The sequence below is a fragment of the Oncorhynchus keta genome, unplaced genomic scaffold (assembly GCF_023373465.1).
Source record: "Oncorhynchus keta strain PuntledgeMale-10-30-2019 unplaced genomic scaffold, Oket_V2 Un_scaffold_9913_pilon_pilon, whole genome shotgun sequence".
Lineage (NCBI taxonomy): Eukaryota > Metazoa > Chordata > Actinopteri > Salmoniformes > Salmonidae > Oncorhynchus > Oncorhynchus keta.
Genome location: NW_026291020.1, coordinates 250001 through 273419, shown reverse-complemented (window position 1 = coordinate 273419; position 23419 = coordinate 250001). Strand labels below are relative to the sequence as shown.

General features: G+C 41.9%; 1 protein-coding gene and 3 long non-coding RNA genes across 63 annotated transcripts in view; 2 read left to right on the top strand and 2 right to left on the bottom strand.

The window, feature by feature from the left end:
- The first annotated feature begins 687 nt into the window (after window positions 1–687).
- Window positions 688–3295, top strand: LOC127929740 (uncharacterized). Its single transcript, XR_008135955.1, has 4 exons — window positions 688–2087; window positions 2128–2317; window positions 2384–2721; window positions 3222–3295. It is a non-coding gene; the product is annotated as an uncharacterized LOC127929740 (long non-coding RNA).
- Window positions 3296–4572: 1277 nt separating this feature from the next.
- On the bottom strand, window positions 4573–5947 carry LOC127929741 (uncharacterized). 15 transcript variants are annotated; one of them, XR_008135962.1, is made up of 4 exons: window positions 5107–5947; window positions 5004–5074; window positions 4791–4943; window positions 4673–4755 (listed from the first exon to the last, which is right to left on the bottom strand). It is a non-coding gene; the product is annotated as an uncharacterized LOC127929741 (long non-coding RNA). The 15 variants fall into 15 exon arrangements; XR_008135968.1 differs by having other exon boundaries at window positions 5036–5074; XR_008135967.1 differs by having other exon boundaries at window positions 5004–5138; window positions 5171–5947.
- An 890-nt stretch (window positions 5948–6837) lies between these two features.
- LOC127929729 (NACHT, LRR and PYD domains-containing protein 12-like) overlaps window positions 6838–23419 on the top strand; it is a 105101-nt gene continuing 88519 nt past the window's right edge. For 8 of the 28 annotated variants that reach the window (XM_052517901.1, XM_052517886.1, XM_052517900.1 and 5 more), the window contains exons 1-6: window positions 6839–7130; window positions 15426–15542; window positions 15888–15972; window positions 16102–16330; window positions 17142–18912; window positions 19201–19374. In XM_052517901.1, the coding sequence (XP_052373861.1) occupies window positions 7081–7130; window positions 15426–15542; window positions 15888–15972; window positions 16102–16330; window positions 17142–18912; window positions 19201–19374 (2426 nt within the window). In that variant the 5' untranslated portion in view covers window positions 6839–7080. Of the gene's footprint in view, window positions 7131–15425; window positions 15543–15887; window positions 15973–16101; window positions 16331–17141; window positions 18913–19200; window positions 19375–23419 lie in introns of all 28 variants that reach the window. The other 20 variants (XM_052517893.1, XM_052517907.1, XM_052517896.1 and 17 more) reach the window with 13 other exon arrangements.
- LOC127929734 (uncharacterized) lies at window positions 7516–10607 on the bottom strand. 19 transcript variants are annotated; one of them, XR_008135916.1, is made up of 7 exons: window positions 10479–10606; window positions 10110–10361; window positions 9922–9984; window positions 9294–9860; window positions 9107–9232; window positions 8859–9047; window positions 7516–8364 (listed from the first exon to the last, which is right to left on the bottom strand). It is a non-coding gene; the product is annotated as an uncharacterized LOC127929734 (long non-coding RNA). The 19 variants fall into 19 exon arrangements; XR_008135924.1 differs by lacking the exon at window positions 9922–9984 and having other exon boundaries at window positions 7516–7977; window positions 8041–8364; XR_008135917.1 differs by lacking the exon at window positions 9922–9984 and having other exon boundaries at window positions 10542–10607.

Here is a 23419-nt window from a genome sequence, read left to right as displayed (position 1 = left end):
GTCAGTAACCTGACAGAGTCAATAAAGTAGGAATTGAAGGCTGTTGCTATTTCAACTGCATCCTGTGTTAGATTGTTATTCACCATGATTTCTAGTCTTTTTGCAGTGTTACTATGGTCTTTCCCTGTTCACTTTTTTAGATTCTCCCATATCAATTTAGAATTTCCCTTTGCTTCACCAATTATGTTAATAAAAAAGTTTGCCTTGGCCTGTCTGATTTCTTTTATCACCTTATTTCTCAGCATGGTAAACCTACGTCTGTCATGCTCTAATTTAGATTTTAGGGCTATTTTTAGAGCATAATCTCGTTCTTTCATCAATTTCCAGATTTCTCCATTTAGCCAAGGAAGAGTGCTCTTTTGGCCAGGTTTGGATTTGATTTTCTTTAGGAAGCCATTTATTGTAGTCTGGATTGTGGATAGAAAAACCTGACTATCAGCTTCCACATCTGTATAGGACAAGAGATCATTCCAGTTTATTCCCTTAATTGCTTTTTCAAAATAGTTTAATTCACTCTTAGGTATTCTGAGTTGATCCGGCTTTCTAACAGTAGAGAGGTTAAACCTGCTCTTAGACAGCTTTCTGGCTATAAGTGTCAGATTATGATCAGACAGCCCAGTAACCATATTGAATGATTTAGTCACTCTCTCTGGTTTATTACTGAACACCAAATCAATCTGTGTTTTAGAGCAACAAGTCACCCTGGTTGGCCCTTTAACTAGCTGTGTAAGGTCAAAGGTATTAGTGATCCGTTTGAGGGTTTTCCTACAACACTTGTCTTCATAATTAATGTTAAAATCTCCCATTAAGATGACCTCTTTCCCAAAATCACATTCCCTAAGCATGGTATTAAACTGATCAAAAAACACACTTTTGGTGGAAGGTGGCCTATACATTCCAATGAGGGTAAAAGACATTTGGGGAGACAGTGTAACGTTCAGGCCGATACATTCTAGTTCATTATCACATGACCACTCAATTTGTTTACATCGGATATGTTCTTTAATGTAAATCATCACACCCCCTCCTCCTCTTCCTTCAATCCTGTCTCTCCTGAAGACATTGTAGCCAGGCACAATCAAAGCAGCATATGGAGAGTGTTTATGGAGCCATGTCTCTGAGAGGCAGAGAAAGTCAAGGTTGGAGTCTGTGAGTAAATGTTGAATTTGATCACTTTTTGGAATGACACTACGAATGTTCAAGTGCCCCCCTAGTAGTCCCTTGGGCTTAGCTCGTGGGTCCCAGATGACTCCAGAGTGATTGACACATTGAAAAAAGTTAAAATTTCGATGTTTTCTGACGGCTGGGTTTAGGCCGTTTTGTTTTGTTTTGATTAGGGGCAGTTCGGTGGCGCAATTAACAATCCCTCCCACCTGCACTGGATGCGGGGAACTAATTAAAATAGCTTGGTACCAGAAGCAGAGTCAGGGATCGCATATAGCGACTCTGGTATGTTTGAAGAGTCAAAATCTATCCTGGAGCCGGGTGAGTCGAGAGAAACCATAGGACCATAGCACTCACCCACCTCCACAGCGGCGACGACCAGTGGACGAGGCCTTCCACCGCTCTCCACTCCGGTGCGTATCACTGGCTCGGTGATATTGGGCCCAGGATTGAGTTGTACATCCCCGGAGAGCAGGAGGGTAGTGAACAGGTAGTTTAACAGTTTCCGATAAATGTTGGACTTGTGTTTGTTACGCCTAAGCGGTTCAGTAGAATAAGGAGCGAGGTAGACTTGGCCATTATTCAGAACATTATGGTATGCTGTGTACTGTCCGCTCCCGTGGAACAGTGAACCACTGTGTTTGGTGTTGATATTCTCCGGTAGATTACTCAGCTGTTCTAGTGGTCTGAGGCAGGTGGTAGATTACTCAGCTGTTCTAGTGGTCTGAGGCAGGTGGTAGATTACTCAGCTGTTCTAGTGGTCTGAGGCAGGTGGTAGATTACTCAGCTGTTCTAGTGGTCTGAGGCAGGTGTTAGATTACTCAGCTGTTCTAGTGGTCTGAGGCAGGTGGTAGATTACTCAGCTGTTCTAGTGGTCTGAGGCAGGTGGTAGATTACTCAGCTGTTCTAGTGGTCTGAGGCAGGTGGTTTAGATTACTCAGCTGTTCTAGTGGTCTGAGGCAGGTGGTAGATTACTCAGCTGTTCTAGTGGTCTGAGGCAGGTGGTAGATTACTCAGCTGTTCTAGTGGTCTGAGGCAGGTGGTAGATTACTCAGCTGTTCTAGTGGTCTGAGGCAGGTGGTAGATTACTCAGCTGTTCTAGTGGTCTGAGGCAGGTGGTAGATTACTCAGCTGTTCTAGTGGTCTGAGGCAGGTGGTAGATTACTGCTGTTCTAGTGGTCTGAGGCAGGTGTTAGATTACTCAGCTGTTCTGAGGCAGGTGTTAGATTACTCAGCTGTTCTAGTGGTCTGAGGCAGGTGGTAGATTACTCAGCTGTTCTAGTGGTCTGAGGCAGGTGGTAGATTACTCAGCTGTTCTAGTGGTCTGAGGCAGGTGGTAGATTACTCAGCTGTTCTAGTGGTCTGAGGCAGGTGTTAGATTACTCAGCTGTTCTAGTGGTCTGAGGCAGGTGTTAGATTACTCAGCTGTTCTAGTGGTCTGAGGCAGGTGTTAGATTACTCAGCTGTTCTAGTGGTCTGAGGCAGGTGTTAGATTACTCAGCTGTTCTAGTGGTCTGAGGCAGGTGGTAGATTACTCAGCTGTTCTAGTGGTCTGAGGTTCAGGTGGTAGATTACTCAGCTGTTCTAGTGGTCTGAGACAGGTGTTAGATTACTCAGCTGTTCTAGTGGTCTGAGGCAGGTGTTAGATTACTCAGCTGTTCTAGTGGTCTGAGTGGTCTAGTGGTCTGACAGGTGGTTAGATTACTCAGCTGTTCTAGTGGTCTGAGGCAGGTGTTAGATTACTCAGCTGTTCTAGTGGTCTGAGGTGTTAGATTACAGGTGTGGTCTGAGGCAGTTACTCAGCTGTTCTAGTGATCTGAGGCAGGTGTTAGATTACTCAGGTCTGAGGCAGGTGTTAGATTGGTCAGCTGTTCTAGTGGTCTGAGCAGGTGTTAGATTACTCAGCTGTTCTTGTGGTCTGAGGCAGGTGGTAGATTACTCAGCTGTTCTAGTGGTCTGAGGCAGGTGTAGATTACTCAGCTGGTTAGCTAGTGGTCTGAGGTTAGGTGGTATATTACTCAGCTGTTCTAGTGGTTCAGTGGTTCTAGTGGTCTGAGGCAGGTGGTAGATTACTCAGCTGTTCTAGTGGTCTGAGGCAGGTGTTAGATTACTCAGCTGTTCTAGTGGTCTGAGGCAGGTGTGTTACTCAGCTGATCACTACAGCAGGTGTTCTAGTTCTTGGTCTGAGGCAGGAGGTGTTAGATTACAAGCATTTTCAATTGGTAACCTTAATAATATGACTTACTAATGTCATATTACAGTTTTGAATAAGTTTTTAAATATTGAAATATTGATGTCACAAGTGTATCATTTGTAAAGTTCAGATATATATTATTAACGTGTAAAACCTAGCAGTACACTTGGGGGCAGATGTTATTGGTTACATACCTTGGGGCGCTGTGGGGTCACATACACATGGTTAGCAGATGTTATTGGTTTTGGTTACAGATGTTATTGATTACAACACATGAACAAACTTATTCCCAGATATAAATGTTATTGGTCACATACACATGGTTAGCAGATGTTATTGGTTACATACACATGGTTAGCAGATGTTATTGGTTACATACACATGGTTAGCAGATGTCATTGGTTACATACACATGGTTAGCAGATGTTATTGATCACATACACATGGTTAGCAGATGTCATTGGTTACATACACATGGTTAGCAGATGTTATTGGTCACATACACAGGGTTAGCAGATGTTATTGGTCACATACACAGGGTTAGCAGATGTCATTGGTCACATACACAAGGTTAGCAGATGTTATTGGTTACATACACAGGGTTAGCAGATGTTATTGGTTACATACACATGGTTAGCAGATGTCATTGGTCACATACACAGGGTTAGCAGATGTTATTGGTTACATACACAGGGTTAGCAGATGTCATTGGTCACATACACATGGTTACACAGGGTTAGCAGATGTTATTGGTCACATAGATGTTAGATGTTATTGGTCACATACACATGGTTAGCAGATGTCATTGGTCACATACACAGGGTTAGCAGATGTTATTGGTCACATACACAGGGTTAGCAGATGTCATTGGTCACATACACAGGGTTAGCAGATGTTATTGGTCACATACACAGGGTTAGCAGATGTTATTGGTCACATACACAGGGTTAGCAGATGTCATTGGTCACATACACATGGTTAGCAGATGTCATTGGTCACATACACAGGGTTAGCAGATGTTATTGGTCACATACACATGGTTAGCAGATGTTATTGGTCACATACACATGGTTAGCAAATGTTATTTACAATGGCTGCCTTGTTCAGGGGCAGTTTTTACCTTGTCAGCTCAGGGATTTGATCTAGCAACCTTTCGGTTACTGGCCAACACTCTAACCAGAGGCTACCTGCCACCTCTACACTCTAACCACGAGGGCTACCTGCCACCTCTACACTCTAACCACGAGGCTACCTGCCACCTCTACACACACGGGTTACCAGATGTTAGGCTACCTGCCACCTCTTACACTCTAACCACGAGGCTACCTGCCACCTCTACACTCTAACCACGAGGCTACCTGCCACCTCTACACTCTAACCACGAGGCTACCTGCCACCTCTACACTCACATAACCACGAGGCTACCTGCCACCTCTACACTCTAACCACGAGGCTACCTGCCACCTCTACACTCTAACCACGAGGCTACCTGCCACCTCTACACTCTAACCACGAGGCCACCTGCCACCTCTACACTCTAACCACGAGGCTACCTGCCACCTCTACACTCTAACCACGAGGCTACCTGTTCTACACTCTAACCACGAGGCTACCTGCCACCTCTACACTCTAACCACGAGGCTACCTGCCACCTCTACACTCTAACCACGAGGCCACCTGCCACCTCTACACTCTAACCACGAGGCTACCTGCCACCTCTACACTCTAACCACGAGGCCACCTGCCACCTCTACACTCTAACCACGAGGCTACCTGCCACCTCTACACTCTAACCACGAGGCCACCTGCCACCTCTACACTCTAACCACGAGGCTACCTGCCACCTCTACACTCTAACCACGAGGCTACCTGCCACCTCTACACTCTAACCACGAGGCCACCTGCCACCTCTACACTCTAACCACGAGGCCACCTGCCACCTCTACACTCTAACCACGAGGCTACCTGCCACCTCTACACTCTAACCACGAGGCTACCTGCCACCTCTACACTCTAACCACGAGGCTACCTGCCACCTCTACACTCTAACCACAAGGCTACCTGCCACCTCTACACTCTAACCACGAGGCTACCTTCCGCCACAGACATACGTATCACTTGTTTACATAATTATTATACATAAATCATTGCCAAAAGCACAAGACATACTGTTGCATGTAGGTCTACATTATTTATCGATTGATCATATAGAAATGTGAAACATTATTTTTAACTACTACAAAGCAATTACATGTGGAGCAGGAACCACTGACTCACTGCATTATTCTATAGTATTATCAAGACACCTGCTGTTAACTCTTAACTACTTAGGACAGCTGCTGTTAACTCTTAACTACTTAGGACAGCTGCTGTTAACTCTTAACTACTTAGGACAGCTGCTGTTAACTCTTAACTACTTAGGACAGCTCACCAGGTGTCCTAAATATCTACCGACTAGGTGGGACTAGAGACTTCATGCATAGCTTTAATTTATACCCATAAGTGTCAAATGTGTTTATTCTCAGCACTTATACGACCAATGTTGTACTCTGAGACGCTTTGTGGGTATGGTCCCAGATCTCAACATATTGTTATAAAAAAACATAGAATGTTTGTTTTACATAATAATAAAAAATGAATATTACTAATGTAACCCACTGTAAAGACTGGGTTTAGTTGATTGTGTTGCACTGATCATGTCCGCGTTCTGGGACTGTCCGCGTCCCCGTACAGAACAGTCCGCGTCCCCGTTCGGTGTGGCGCCAAGCCGGTTACGCGCAGAGTGGACTGAGGTGATCTTGGGGAATAACGACGGAGTTTGTTACAATGTTGAGACGCCAAAGTTTACTGTTCAATTTGCTTTTTTCTTTCCGGTCAGGGACAGTATGAGTGTAGCCAGATCCTTTTCACTCTCTATCCTTGTTTCATTTTGTGGTTCACCGGATTCATCATCGAGACGAGGGACAGACGAACAACCTGCTAACTAACCAAGCTATTCGGTACAGCTCGGTGATCTAGCTACTCTACCAGCAGCATCCTAGTTATCCTAGCTATTCGGTACAGCTCGGTAAGCTAGCTACTCTACCAGCAGCATCCTAGTTATCCTAGCTAGCCGGTACAGCTCGGTAAGCTAGCTAGCTACTCTACCAGCAGCATCCTAGTTATCCTAGCTAGTCGGTACAGCTCCGTAAGCTAGCTAGCTACTCTACCAGCAGCATCCTAGTTATCCTAGCTAGTCGGTACAGCTCTGGCTAAGCTAGCTAGCTAGCTCTACCAGCAGCATCCTAGTTAATCCTACTAGTCAGAACAGCTCAACTCAGTAGCTACTTCTTATAAGCAGCATCCTATTATCCTAATATCTGGTATTGCTCGAGTAAACTACCTAGCTACTCTTCCAGCCATCCTAAATTACCATAATTCAATCTACCAGCAGCATTAGTAACCATACCTACTACTACATCCCACCGGAGAAGGCAGTCTGCATTTCTTGTGGACCGATGGAGCTCCCCGGTTGTTTCTTCCACCTGTTAAATCACTGCTCGCGCCATTAACTAACGTCTGGAAGTCAGTTCTATTTGTGAAACTCTTCTTATGTTTCCCCATCTGAGCTCAGAGTAGATGAGAGATGTAATGTTTGTCTCTGTTGTGTTGAAGTCCAATCAGGCAGGAGAGACCAGCCTCCCCTGTTCCCAGCTGTGTGTCCATGAAGAGTGACTCGGTCTATGGATCCTCCTATATCCTTTAGAGAGGGAGACTTTTCTACTGAACAAAGGTAAGAAGAACTCATGGGTCCTGGTCAGTGAGTTAAACAACACTGTCTCTAGTCATTTCTCCTCCCATTTTCCCATTTATTGTTGTTGTTTTCATAATCCATAGGCTCATCATTTTGTCCATTTTCATAGTTCTAAAACAATATTAAACAAACACAACATTCCCTACCTGTGTGTGTGTGTGTGTGTGTGTGTGTGTGTGTGTGTGTGTGTGTGTGTGTGTGTGTGTGTGTGTGTGTGTGTGTGTGTGTGTGTGTGTGTGTGTGTGTGTGTGTGTGTGTGTGTGTCTGTGTGTGATGGTGAGTGAGTATCTGGTGTGAGTGAGTGAGTGTGGTGAGTGAGTGAGTGAGTGAGTGAGTGAGTGAGTGAGTGTGTGAGTGCGTGAGTGTGTGTGAGCTCCCTGGGTGAGGAGATGTAACCTCCATCCTGATTGCCTAGTCACTTTTTCCCCGAACTACATGTACATATTACCTCAACTACCTGGTACCCTGCACATTGACTCAGTACTGGTACTCCTTATAGTCTCATTATTACCTCAACTACCTGGTACCCTGCACATTGACTCAGTACTGGTACTCCTTATAGTCTCATTATTACCTCAACTACCTGGTACCCTGCACATTGACTCAGTACTGGTACTCCTTATAGTCTCATTATTACCTCAACTACCTGGTACCCTGCACATTGACTCAGTACTGGTACTCCTTATAGTCTCATTATTACCTCAACTACCTGGTACCCTGCACATTGACTCAGTACTGGTACTCCTTATAGTCTCATTATTACCTCAACTACCTGGTACCCTGCACATTGACTCAGTACTGGTACTCCTTATAGTCTCATTATTACCTCAACTCCCTGGTACCCTGCACATTGACTCAGTACTGGTACTCCTTATAGTCTCATTATTACCTCAACTACCTGGTACCCTGCACATTGACTCAGTACTGGTACTCCTTATAGTCTCATTATTACCTCAACTACCTGGTAACCTGCACATTGACTCAGTACTGGTACTCCTTATAGTCTCATTATTACCTCAACTACCTGGTACCCTGCACATTGACTCAGTACTGGTACTCCTTATAGTCTCATTATTACCTCAACTACCTGGTACCCTGCACATTGACTCAGTACTGGTACTCCTTATAGTCTCATTATTACCTCAACTACCTGGTACCCTGCACATTGACTCAGTACTGGTACTCCTTATAGTCTCATTATTACCTCAACTACCTGGTACCCTGCACATTGACTCATTGGTACTCATAGTCTCATTATTACCTCAACTCCTGGTAGCACATTGACTCAGTACTGGTAAATTATAGTACCCTCAACTACCTGGTACCCTGCACATTGACTCAGTACTGGTAACTCCATATAGTCTCATTATTACCTCAACTACCCTGGTACCCTGCACATTGACTCAGTACTGGTACAACCTTATAGTCTCATTATTACCTCAACTACCTGGTACCCTGCACATTGACTCAGTACTGGTACAATCCTTATAGTCTCATTATTACCTCAACTACCTGGTACCCTGCACATTGACTCAGTACTGGTACTCCTTATAGTCTCATTTAGATATTAACAACCTCAACTACCTGGTAACCTGCCCATTGACTCAGTACTGGTACTCCTTATAGTCTCATTATTACCTCAACTACCTGGTACCCTGCACATTGACTCAGTACTGGTATTTATAGTGTCATTATTACCTCAACTACCTGGTACCCTGCACATTGACTCAGTACTGGTACTCCTTATAGTCTCATTATTACCTCAACTACCTGGTACCCTGCACATTGACTCAGTACTGGTACTCCTTATAGTCTCATTATTACCTCAACTACCTGGTAACCTGCACATTGACTCAGTACTGGTACTCCTTATAGTCTCATTATTACCTCAACTACCTGGTACCCTGCACATTGACTCAGTACTGGTACAATAGTCTCATTATTACCTCAACTACCTGGTACCCTGCACATTGACTCAGTACTGGTACTCCTTATAGTCTCATTATTACCTCAACTACCTGGTAACCTGCACATTGACTCAGTACTGGTACTCCTTATAGTCTCATTATTACCTCAACTACCTGGTACCCTGCACATTGACTCAGTACTGGTACTCCTTATAGTGATTATTACCTCAACTACCTGGTACCCTGCACATTGACTCAGTACTGGTACTCCTTATAGTCTCATTATTACCTCAACTACCTGGTAACCTGCACATTGACTCAGTACTGGTACTCCTTATAGTCTCATTATTACCTCAACTACCTGGTACCCTGCACATTGACTCAGTACTGGTACTCCTTATAGTCTCATTATTACCTCAACTACCTGGTACCCTGCACATTGACTCAGTACTGGTACTCCTTATAGTCTCATTATTACCTCAACTACCTGGTACCCTGCACATTGACTCAGTACTGGTACTCCTTATAGTCTCATTATTACCTCAACTACCTGGTACCCTGCACATTGACTCAGTACTGGTACTCCTTATAGTCTCATTATTACCTCAACTACCTGGTACCCTGCACATTGACTCAGTACTGGTACTCCTTATAGTCTCATTATTACCTCAACTACCTGGTACCCTGCACATTGACTCAGTACTGGTTCTCCTTATAGTCTCATTATTACCTCAACTACCTGGTACCCTGCACATTGACTCAGTACTGGTACTCCTTATAGTCTCATTATTACCTCAACTACCTGGTACCCTGCATTGACTCAGTACTGGTACTCCCTATAGTCTCATTATTACCTCAACTACCTGGTACCCTGCACATTGACTCAGTACTGGTACTCCTTATAGTCTCATTATTACCTCAACTACCTGGTACCCTGCACATTGACTCAGTACTGGTACTCAATAGTCTCATTATTACCTCAACTACCTGGTACCCTGCACATTGACTCAGTACTGGTACTCCTTATAGTCCTCATTATTACCTCAACTACCTGGTACCCTGCACATTGACTCAGTACTGGTACTCCTTATAGTCTCATTATTACCTCAACTACCTGGTACCCTGCACATTGACTCAGTACTGGTACTCCTTATAGTCTCATTATTACCTCAACTACCTGGTACCCTGCACATTGACTCAGTACTGGTACTCCTTATAGCCTCATTATTACCTCAACTACCTGGTACCCTGCACATTGACTCAGTACTGGTTCTCCTTATAGTCTCATTATTACCTCAACTACCTGGTACCCTGCATTGACTCAGTACAACTCCCTATAGTCTCATTATTACCTCAACTACCTGGTACCCTGCACATTGACTCAGTACAACTCCCATAGTCTCATTATTACCTCAACTACCTGGTACCCTGCACATTGACTCAGTACTGGTACTCCTTATAGTCTCATTATTACCTCAACTACCTGGTACCCTGCACATTGACTCAGTACTGGTACTCCTTATAGCCTCATTATTCCGGTCGGTAACATTTGAGAGAGGCAAATATATAGCATTTTGCAGAAAAAAAACATGATTATTTGTTTCAACCCCATGATTAGATGAAAACATCAAGTGATTTTAAACAAATGCATATTAGTAGTGAACAATCCCATGATTAGATAGTGAACAATCCCATGATTAGATAGTGAACAACCCCATGATTAGATAGTGAACAACCCCATGATTAGATAGTGAACAACCCCATGATTAGATAGTGAACAATCCCATGATTAGATAGTGAACAACCCCATGATTAGATAGAAACAACCCCATGATTAGATAGTGAACAACCCCATGATTAGATAGAACAATCCCCATGATTAGATAGTGAACAACCCCATGATTAGATAGTGAACAACCCCATGATTAGATAGTGAACAACCCCATTAGATTAGATAGTGAACAATCCCATGATTAGATAGTGAACAACCCCATGATTAGATAGTGAACAACCCCATGATTAGATAGTGAACAACCCCATGATTAGATAGTGAACAATCCCATGATTAGATAGTGAACAATCCCATGATTAGATAGTGAACAATCCCATGATTAGATAGTGAACAATCCCATGATTAGATAGTGAACAACCCCATGATTAGATAGTGAACAACCCCATGATTAGATAGTGAACAACCCCATGATTAGATAGTGAACAATCCCATGATTAGATAGTGAACAATCCCATGATTAGATAGTGAACAATCCCATGATTAGATAGTGAACAACCCCATGATTAGATAGTGAACAATCCCATGATTAGATAGTGAACAACCCCATGATTAGATAGTGAACAACCCCATGATTAGATAGTGAACAATCCCATGATTAGATAGTGAACAATCCCATGATTAGATAGTGAACAACCCCATGATTAGATAGTGAACAACCCCATGATTAGATAGTGAACAACCCCATGATTAGATAGTGAACAACCCCATGATTAGATAGTGAACAACCCCATGATTAGATAGTGAACAATCCCATGATTAGATAGTGAACAATCCCATGATTAGATAGTGAACAACCCCATGATTAGATAGTGAACAACCCCATGATTAGATAGTGAACAACCCCATGATTAGATAGTGAACAATCCCATGATTAGATAGTGAACAACCCCATGATTAGATAGTGAACAATCCCATGATTAGATAGTGAACAATCCCATGATTAGATAGTGAACAACCCCATGATTAGATAGTGAACAACCCCATGATTAGATAGTGAACAACCCCATGATTAGATAGTGAACAACCCCATGATTAGATAGTGAACAATCCCATGATTAGATAGTGAACAACCCCATGATTAGATAGTGAACAACCCCATGATTAGCTAGTGAACAATCCCATGATTAGATAGTGAACAACCCCATGATTAGATAGTGAACAACCCCATGATTAGATAGTGAACAACCCCATGATTAGATAGTGAACAATCCCATGATTAGATAGTGAACAACCCCATGATTAGATAGTGAACAACCCCATGATTAACTAGTGAACAACCCCATGATTAGCTAGTGAACAACCCCATGATTAGATAGTGAACAACCCCATGATTAGATAGTGAACAACCCCATGATTAGATAGTGAACAATCCCATGATTAGATAGTGAACAATCCCATGATTAGATAGTGAACAACCCCATGATTAGATAGTGAACAACCCCATGATTAGATAGTGAACAATCCCATGATTAGATAGTGAACAACCCCATGATTAGATAGTGAACAACCCCATGATTAGATAGTGAACAACCCCATGATTAGATAGTGAACAATCCCATGATTAACTAGTGAACAATCCCATGATTAGATAGTGAACAACCCCATGATTAGATAGTGAACAACCCCATGATTAGATAGTGAACAACCCCAGTGAACAATCCCATGATTAGATAGTGAACAACCCCATGATTAGATAGTGAACAACCCCATGATTAGATAGTGAACAACCCCATGATTAGATAGTGAACAACCCCATGATTAGATAGTGAACAACCCCATGATTAGATAGTGAACAACCCCCCATGCATGATTAGATAGTGAACAACCCCATGATTAGATAGTGAACAACCCCATGATTAGATAGTGAACAACCCCATGAACAACCCCATTGATTAGATAGTGAACAACCCCATGATTAGATAGTGAACAACCCCATGATTAGATAGTGAACAACCCCATGATTAGATAGTGAACAACCCCATGATTAGATAGTGAACAACCCCATGATTAGATAGTGAACAACCCCATGATTAGATAGTGAACAACCCCATGATTAGATAGTGAACAACCCCATGATTAGATAGTGAACAACCCCATGATTAGATAGTGAACAACCCCATGATTAGATAGTGAACAACCCCATGATTAGATAGTGAACAACCCCATGATTAGATAGTGAACAACCCCATGATTAGATAGTGAACAACCCCATGATTAGATAGTGAACAACCCCATGATTAGATAGTGAACAATCCCATGATTAGATAGTGAACAACCCCATGATTAGATAGTGAACAACCCCATGATTAGATAGTGAACAACCCCATGATTAGATAGTGAACAATCCCATGATTAGATAGTGAACAACCCCATGATTAGATAGTGAACAACCCCATGATTAGATAGTGAACAACCCCATGATTAGATAGTGAACAACCCCATGATTAGATAGTGAACAACCCCATGATTAGATAGTGAACAACCCCATGATTAGATAGTGAACAACCCCATGATTAGATAGTGAACAATCCCATGATTAGATAGTGAACAACCCCATGATTAGATAGTGAACAACCCCATGATTAGATAGTGAACAACCCCATGATTAGATAGTGAACAATCCCATGATTAGATAGTGAACAACCCCATGATTAGATAGTGAACAACCCCATGATTAGATAGTGAACAATCCCATGATTAGATAGTGAACAACCCCATGATTAGATAGTGAACAACCCCATGATTAGATAGTGAACAACCCCATGATTAGATAGTGAACAACCCCATGATTAGATAGTGAACAATCCCATGATTAGATAGTGAACAACCCCATGATTAGATAGTGAACAACCCCATGATTAGATAGTGAACAACCCCATGATTAGATAGTGAACAACCCCATGATTAGATAGTGAACAACCCCATGATTAGATAGTGAACAACCCCATGATTAGATAGTGAACAACCCCATGATTAGATAGTGAACAACCCCATGATTAGATAGTGAACAACCCCATGATTAGATAGTGAACAATCCCATGATTAGATAGTGAACAATCCCATGATTAGATAGTGAACAACCCCATGATTAGATAGTGAACAACCCCATGATTAGATAGTGAACAATCCCATGATTAGATAGTGAACAATCCCATGATTAGATAGTGAACAACCCCATGATTAGATAGTGAACAATCCCATGATTAGATAGTGAACAATCCCATGATTAGATAGTGAACAACCCCATGATTAGATAGTGAACAATCCCATGATTAGATAGTGAACAACCCCATGATTAGATAGTGAACAATCCCATGATTAGATAGTGAACAATCCCATGATTAGATAGTGAACAATCCCATGATTAGATAGTGAACAACCCCATGATTAGATAGTGAACAATCCCATGATTAGATAGTGAACAACCCCATGATTAGATAGTGAAACAACCCCATGATTAGATAGTGAACAACCCCATGATTAGATAGTGAACAACCCCATGATTAGATAGTGAACAACCCCATGATTAGATAGTGAACAACCCCATGATTAGATAGTGAACAACCCATGATTAGATAGTGAACAACCCCATGATTAGATAGTGAACAACCCCATGATTAGATAGTGAACAACCCCATGATTAGATAGTGAACAACCCCATGATTAGATAGTGAACAACCCCATGATTAGATAGTGAACAACCCCATGATTAGATAGTGAACAACCCCATGATTAGATAGTGAACAACCCCATGATTAGATAGTGAACAACCCCATGATTAGATAGTGAACAACCCCATGATTAGATAGTGAACAACCCCATGATTAGATAGTGAACAACCCCATGATTAGATAGTGAACAACCCCATGATTAGATAGTGAACAACCCCATGATTAGATAGTGAACAACCCCATGATTAGATAGTGAACAATCCCATGATTAGATAGTGAACAACCCCATGATTAGATAGTGAACAACCCCATGATTAGATAGTGAACAATCCCATGATTAGATAGTGAACAACCCCATGATTAGATAGTGAACAACCCCATGATTAGATAGTGAACAACCCCATGATTAGATAGTGAACAACCCCATGATTAGCTAGTGAACAACCCCATGATTAGATAGTGAACAACCCCATGATTAGATAGTGAACAACCCCATGATTAGATAGTGAACAATCCCATGATTAGATAGTGAACAACCCCATGATTAGATAGTGAACAACCCCATGATTAGATAGTGAACAACCCCATGATTAGATAGTGAACAACCCCATGATTAGATAGTGAACAACCCCATGATTAGATAGTGAACAATCCCATGATTAGATAGTGAACAACCCCATGATTAGATAGTGAACAATCCCATGATTAGATAGTGAACAACCCCATGATTAGATAGTGAACAAACACACCAATCTCTGTCAGAAATGCTTTAAACAATAAAAGCTCATTTACTAACATTTCTGAAAAGTGATATATAGTGTTTTGGAATGAAACTCTTCTTATGTTTCCCCATCTGAGCTCAGAGTAGATGAGAGATGTAATGTTTGTCTCTGTTGTGTTGAAGACCAATCAAGCAGGAGAGACCAGCCTCCCCTGTTCCCAGCTGTGTGTCCATGAAGAGTGACTGGTCTATGGATCATCCTATAGAGTTTAGAGAGGGAGACTTTTCTACTGAACAAAGGTAAGAAGAACTCATGGGTCCTGGTCAGTGAGTTAAACAACACTGTCTCTAGTCATTTCTCCTCCCATTTTCCCATTTATTGTTGTTGTTTTCATAATCCATAGGCTAATCATTTTGTCCATTTTCATAGTCCTAAAACAATATTAAACAAACACAACATTCCCTCCCTGTGTGTGTGTGTGTGTGTGTGTGTGTGTGTGTGTGTGTGTGTGTGTGTGTGTGTGTGTGTGTGTGTGTGTGTGTGTGTGTGTGTGTGTGTGTGTGTGTGTGTGTGTGTGTGTGTGTGTGTGTGTGTGTGTGTGTACTCCCTGGATGAGGAGATGTAATCTCATGTTTTGTCCACAGAAACCAACAGGAGAGATCAGAGTCAGAGATTCTCAGTGGTCAGTCTTCCCAGAGTCATCAAACAGACCTGGCCTCCATATTCAGTGTATGTGGTCCTGTTATGTACATTTGTTTTTGTTTAACTCTAGTAAAGTTGATCTGTCAATCATTCATTAATGTGTTAATGAGAAAGCATTTAGTCTCTTGCTTAACTTATTTACTTTATTTATTTCAGTTGCTTGAAGAGAAAATGATGACGTTTGTGAAGAATGAGCTGAAGATGTTCAAGAGGATTCTTAGTCCAGAACTCCCAGAAGGCTTTGAGAGTCAGAAGCAGGATAAGGAAGTGGTGGATGCTGAAGATGAGAAGCAGGAGAGCAGTGCCAGAGAGGGGGCTCTGAAGATCACACTGCACATCCTGAGGAAAATGAACCAGAAGGAGCTTGCTGACACACTGGAGAAATGTAAGATCTGTTTGCCTCATGTTGAATGATGTTTTATAACATTTAAAAGCTGTAGCTAAAGTACAGCAGCCTAAAGTAGATATATTTAGAGAGCTGAATTTAACTCAATGTCTGTATGCATTATGAAAACATTTACACATTTATACAGTCTGTATCGGTTTTCTAGGTGTGAAGGAGAGTCAGACCAAAATGCAGCGTGTAGATTGTGATCCATAATTTAATAAACAAACGTAACACGAATCTAAATACAAACACTACAAAAAAACGTAACGAAAATCGAAACAGCCTATACTTGTGTACACTAACACATAGACAGGAACAAGGACACTAAGGACAATCACCCACAAAACACTCAAAGAATATGGCTGCCTAAATATGGTTCCCAATCAGAGACAACGATAAACACCTGCCTCTGATTGAGAACCACTCCAGACAGCCATAGACTTTGATAGATCACCCCACAAGCTACAATCCCAATACATACCAAAACCCCAAGACAAAAATACACCACAATACAAAAACCCCATGCCACACCCTGGCCTGACCCAAACATGAAGATAAACACAAAATACTTCGACCAGGGCGTGACAGTAGCAGCCTTAAAACAACACCAAGTGACCTCATCAAGAAGCAGCAGGGTGGAGGATGTGTTGTACTGATTCATTTAGAGAGAGAGACAATATTAATAATACCATCAATAATACCAATAATATAATAATAATAACAATAATAATAACACCAGTCTGGATTATGAAAACATTGATAGTTATTAAAACAGATGTAATATGAATATCCTCTGTGTTATTTCTAGATTCAGATGAGCTTTCTGTGATTTGCCAACGTGAACTCAAATCTAATCTAAAGAAGAAGTTTCAATGTGTATTTGAGGGGATCGCTAAACAAGGAAACCCAACACTTCTCAATAAGGTCTACACAGAGCTCTACATCACAGAGGGTGGAACAGGAGAGGTCAATAATGAACATGAGCTGAGACAGATTGAGACAACAACCAGGAAACAAGCAAGACCAGAGACTGCAATCAAATGTAACGACATCTTCAAACCCTTAACTGGACAAGACAAACCTATCAGAACTGTGCTGACAAAGGGAGTCGCTGGCATTGGAAAAACAGTCTCTGTGCAGAAGTTCATTCTGGACTGGGCTGAAGGAAAAGCAAATCAGGATGTCCAATTTGTATTTTCATTCCCTTTTCGGGAGCTAAATTTGATGAAAGGGGACAAACACACTTTCATTGAACTTCTCAATCACTTCTCAATGGAAACCAAACAATCAGGAATCTCCAGCTATGACAAGTACAAAGTTCTGTTCATCTTTGATGGTCTGGATGAGTGCCGACTGCCCCTAGACTTCCAGAAGAACAAGATCTGTTGGGACGTCACAGAGTCAACCTCAGTGGATGTTCTGCTGACAAATCTCATCAGGGGAAATATGCTTCCCTCTGCTCTCCTCTGGATAACTACCCGACCTGCAGCAGCCAATAAGATCCCTTCAGGGTGTGTTGACCAGGTGACAGAGGTACGAGGGTTCAATGACCCACAGAAGGAGGAGTACTTCAGGAAGAGATTCAGTGATGAGGACCTGGCCAGCAGAATCATCTCACACATAAAGACATCAAGGAGCCTCCACATCATGTGCCACATTCCAGTCTTCTGTTGGATTTCTGCAACAGTCCTTGAACACATGCTGGAACATAAGAGAGAAGAGATGCCCAAGACTCTGACTGAGATGTACACACACCTTGTGGTGTTTCATACCAAACAGAAGAATGAAAAGTATCTTGGGAAAGAAGAGACAGATCCACACTGGAATAAGGAGAGCATTCTGTCACTGGGAAAACTGGCTTTTCAACAGCTTGTGAAGGGCAATCTGATTTTCTATGAAGAAGACCTGAAAGAGGCTGGCATTGATGTCAATGAAGCCTCAGTGTACTCAGGATTGTGCACACAGATCTTTAAAGAGGAATGTGGGCTGTACCAGGACAAGGTGTACTGCTTTGTTCATCTGAGCATTCAGGAGTTTCTGGCTGCTGTATATGTGTTCCTCTCATTCATCAACAACAATGAGAATCTAATGGACAAACTGCAAACAAACAACAAGCCTGAAGTTACTTTCTACAAGAGTGCTGTGGATAAAGCCTTACAAAGTGAGACGGGAAACCTGGACCTTTTCCTCCGCTTCCTTCTGGGCCTCTCACTGGAGTCCAATCAGAAGCACTTACGAGGTCTACTGACAAAGACAAGAAGCAGCTCACAGAGCCATGAAGAGACAGTCAAGTACATCAAGAAGAAGATCGGGGAGGATCTCTCTCCAGAGAGGAGCATCAATCTGTTCCACTGTCTGAATGAACTGAATGACCATTCTCTAGTGGAGGAGATCCAAAGCTTCCTGAGATCAGGAAGTCTCTCAAAACCCAAACTGTCACCTGCACAGTGGTCAGCTCTGGTCTTTGTGTTGCTGACTTCAGAAAAGGAGCTGGATGTGTTTGACCTGAAGAAATACTCCAGATCAGAGGAAGGTCTTCTGAGGCTGCTGCCAGTGGTCAAAGCCTCCAGAGCTGTTCTGTGAGTAAATAAAATGACATTTAAGAACTAATCATCAGGAAGAAATATTCAGTTTAGAGAAAAATATGTATTATAATATGTGTATAATATATTATTTTGAAAAACATATTGAATAAATTCATTGATTTTCACATTAGTATAACAATATGACCATACAATTCTAGGAAACGGTAGATTAATCTATATGTTGTTTGAGAGAATAAACCAAATGCATCTGCCATTGTCTTTCTACACTACTGGTGTTAAATGAACAGTGTGTTTGTGAAGTCATGATGATCTCTTTGTCAGGCTGTCAGGCTGTGGAGTCACAGAGGAAGGCTGTGCTTCTCTGGTCTCAGCTCTGAGGTCAAACCCCTCACACCTGAGAGAGCTGGATCTGAGTAACAATGACCTGAAGGATTCAGGAGTGGAGCTGCTCTCTGCTGGACTGGGGAATCCCCACTGTAAACTGGAGACTCTGAGGTCAGTATTATCAGATATGAAAGCACTTTTATGTATGTAGTTCTCCCATTTGAAAAGTCGTAATTATTCGGTTATATTCACTTATAGTGTATTAAAGTAGTCATACGTTTAGTATTTGGTCCCATATTCCATGCCTGCAGTGATTACATCAAGCTTGTGATTCTACTAACTTGTTGAATTAATTAGCAGTTTGTCTTGGTTGTGTTTTAGATGTTTTCCTAATAGACACTGAATGGTGAATGATGTCCTGTCATTTTGGAGTCACTTCACTTGTATTGTCAGTAAGAATATAAGATGTTTCATTACATTACATTACATTTAAGTCATTTAGCAGACGCTCTTATCCAGAGCGACTTACAAATTGGTGCATTCACCTTATGACATCCAGTAGAACAGCCACTTTACAATAGTGCATCTAAATCTTAAGGGGGGGGGTGAGAAGGATTACTTATCCTATCCTAGGTATTCCTTAAAGAGGTGGGGTTTCAGGTGTCTCCGGAAGGTGGTGATTGACTCCGCTGTCCTGGCGTCGTGAGGGAGTTTGTTCCACCATTGGGGGGCCAGAGCAGCGAACAGTTTTGACTGGGCTGAGCGGGAACTGTACTTCGTCAGTGGTAGGGAGGCGAGCAGGCCAGAGGTGGATGAACGCAGTGCCCTTGTTTGGGTGTAGGGCCTGATCAGAGCCTGGAGGTACTGAGGTGCCGTTCCCCTCACAGCTCCGTAGGCAAGCACCATGGTCTTGTAGCGGATGCGAGCTTAACTGGAAGCCAGTGGAGAGAGCGGAGGAGCGGGGTGACGTGAGAGAACTTGAGAAGGTTGAACACCAGACGGGCTGCGGCGTTCTGGATGAGTTGTAGGGGTTTAATGGCACAGGCAGGGAGCCCAGCCAACAGCGAGTTGCAGTAATCCAGACGGGAGATGACAAGTGCCTGGATTAGGACCTGCTCCGCTTCCTGTGTGAGGCAGGGTCGTACTCTGCGGATGTTGTAGAGCATGAACCTACAGGAACGGGCCACCGCCTTGATGTTAGTTGAGAACGACAGGGTGTTGTCCAGGATCACGCCAAGGTTCTTAGCGCTCTGGGAGGAGGACACAATGGAGTTGTCAACCGTGATGGCGAGATCATGGAACGGGCAGTCCTTCCCCGGGAGGAAGAGCAGCTCCGTCTTGCCGAGGTTCAGCTTGAGGTGGTGATCCGTCATCCACACTGATATGTCTGCCAGACATGCAGAGATGCGATTCGCCACCTGGTCATCAGAACACTTCTACATTCATGTGGATGCTACCATGATTATGAATAATAATGAATGAATAGAGAATGATGATGAATGAGAAAGTTAGAGAGGCACAAAGATCAGACCCACTCTGATATTGGTAATGGTGAGAGGTTAACATGTTTTGTTGTAGCCTCTGTTATTGGTAATGGTGAGAGGTTAGCATGTTTTCTTGTAGTCTCTGTTATTGGTAATGGTGAGAGGTTAGCATGTTTTGTTGTAGCCTCTGTTATTGGTAATGGTGAGAAGTTAGCATGTTTTGTTGTAGCCTCTGTTATTGGTAATGGTGAGAGGTTAGCATGTTTTGTTGTAGCCTCTGTTATTGGTAATGGTGAGAGGTTAGCATGTTTTGTTGTAGCCTCTGTTATTGGTAATGGTGAGAGGTTAGCATGTGTTGTTGTAGTCTCTGTTATTGGTAATGGTGAGAGGTTAGCATGTTTTGTTGTAGTCTTTGTTATTGGTAATGGTGAGAGGTTAGCATGTTTTGTTGTAGTCTTTGTTATTGGTAATGGTGAGAGGTTAGCATGTTTTGTTGTAGTCTCTGTTATTGGTAATGGTGACAGGTTAGCATGTTTTGTTGTAGCCTCTGTTATTGGTAATGGTGACAGGTTAGCATGTGTTGTTGTAGCCTCTGTTATTGGTAATGGTGACAGGTTAGCATGTTTTGTTGTAGCCTCTGTTATTGGTAATGGTGAGAGGTTAGCATGTTTTGTTGTAGTCTTTGTTATTGGTAATGGTGAGAGGTTAGCATGTTTTGTTGTAGTCTTTGTTATTGGTAATGGTGAGAGGTTAGTATGTTTTGTTGTAGCCTCTGTTATTGGTAATGGTGAGAGGTTAGTATGTTTTGTTGTAGTCTCTGTTATTGGTAATGGTGAGAGGTTAGCATGTTTTGTTGTAGCCTCTGTTATTGGTAATGGTGAGAGGTTAGCATGTGTTGTTGTAGTCTCTGTTATTGGTAATGGTGACAGGTTAGCATGTGTTGTTGTAGCCTCTGTTATTGGTAATGGTGACAGGTTAGCATGTTTTGTTGTAGCCTCTGTTATTGGTAATGGTGAGAGGTTAGCATGTTTTGTTGTAGCCTCTGTTATTGGTAATGGTGAGAGGTTAGCATGTTTTGTTGTAGCCTCTGTTATTGGTAATGGTGACAGGTTAGCATGTGTTGTTGTAGCCTCTGTTATTGGTAATGGTGACAGGTTAGCATGTTTTGTTGTAGCCTCTGTTATTGGTAATGGTGAGAGGTTAGCATGTTTTGTTGTAGCCTCTGTTATTGGTAATGGTGACAGGTTAGCATGTTTTGTTGTAGCCTCTGTTATTGGTAATGGTGAGAGGTTAGCATGTTTTGTTGTAGCCTCTGTTATTGGTAATGGTGAGAGGTTAGCATGTTTTGTTGTAGCCTCTGTTATTGGTAATGGTGAGAGGTTAGCATGTTTTGTTGTAGCCTCTGTTATTGGTAATGGTGAGAGGTTAGTATGTTTTGTTGTAGCCTCTGTTATTGGTAATGGTGACAGGTTAGCATGTTTTGTTGTAGCCTCTGTTATTGGTAATGGTGACAGGTTAGCATGTGTTGTTGTAGCCTCTGTTATTGGTAATGGTGAGAGGTTAGCATGTTTTGTTGTAGCCTCTGTTATTGGTAATGGTGAGAGGTTAGTATGTTTTGTTGTAGCCTCTGTTATTGGTAATGGTGACAGGTTAGCATGTTTTGTTGTAGCCTCTGTTATTGGTAATGGTGACAGGTTAGCATGTGTTGTTGTAGCCTCTGTTATTGGTAATGGTGAGAGGTTAGCATGTTTTGTTGTAGCCTCTGTTATTGGTAATGGTGAGAGGTTAGCATGTGTTGTTGTAGCCTCTGTTATTGGTAATGGTGAGAGGTTAGCATGTTTTGTTGTAGCCTCTTTTATTGGTAATGGTGAGAGGTTAGTATGTTTTGTTGTAGCCTCTGTAACTTTCTCAATCATTATTATTCATGATTCTTTCATTATTTTTCTTAATCATGGCATCATCAGGATTAATTTATTATTGTTTAGAAACATGTTATCTACTCTCTTAGACAGAAAAGTACTCCACTCATCATCCACCATTTTATTATTGGGCAAAACACAACCAAAAACAAACTGCAAATGCAACCAACGAGTTTATGACAAAAAACTAAATTTTTGACTACTTTAAATTGGTCAGACTACTTAAGACTTCTTCAAATGGGGGACTAGATACATGAAGTGCTTTTATTTTTCTAAATGTTGAAACAGATATGTATTAAAATATCCTCAAATAAAAGGTGACATTATAAACTGTCACCTCATATGAAACATTTGATCTGAAATCAAAAATGCTGGAGTATAGAGACACATTTAAAATATCAGCTTCACTGTCTAAATAGATATGTTGTGGACTGTATACTCAATACAATCTAAATCTGATTCCTCACTGTCTAAATAGATATGGTGTGGACTGTATACTCAATACAATCTAAATCTGATTCCTCACTGTCTAAATAGATATGGTGTGGACTGTATACTCAATACAATCTAAATCTGATACCTCACTGTCTAAATAGATATGGTGAGGACTGTATACTCAATACAATCTAAATCTGATACCTCACTGTCTAAATAGATATGGTGTGGACTGTATACTCAATACAATCTAAATCTGATACCTCACTGTCTAAATAGATATGATGTGGACTGTATACTCAATACAATCTAAATCTGATACCTCACTGTCTAAATAGATATGGTGTGGACTGTATACTCAATACAATCTAAATCTGA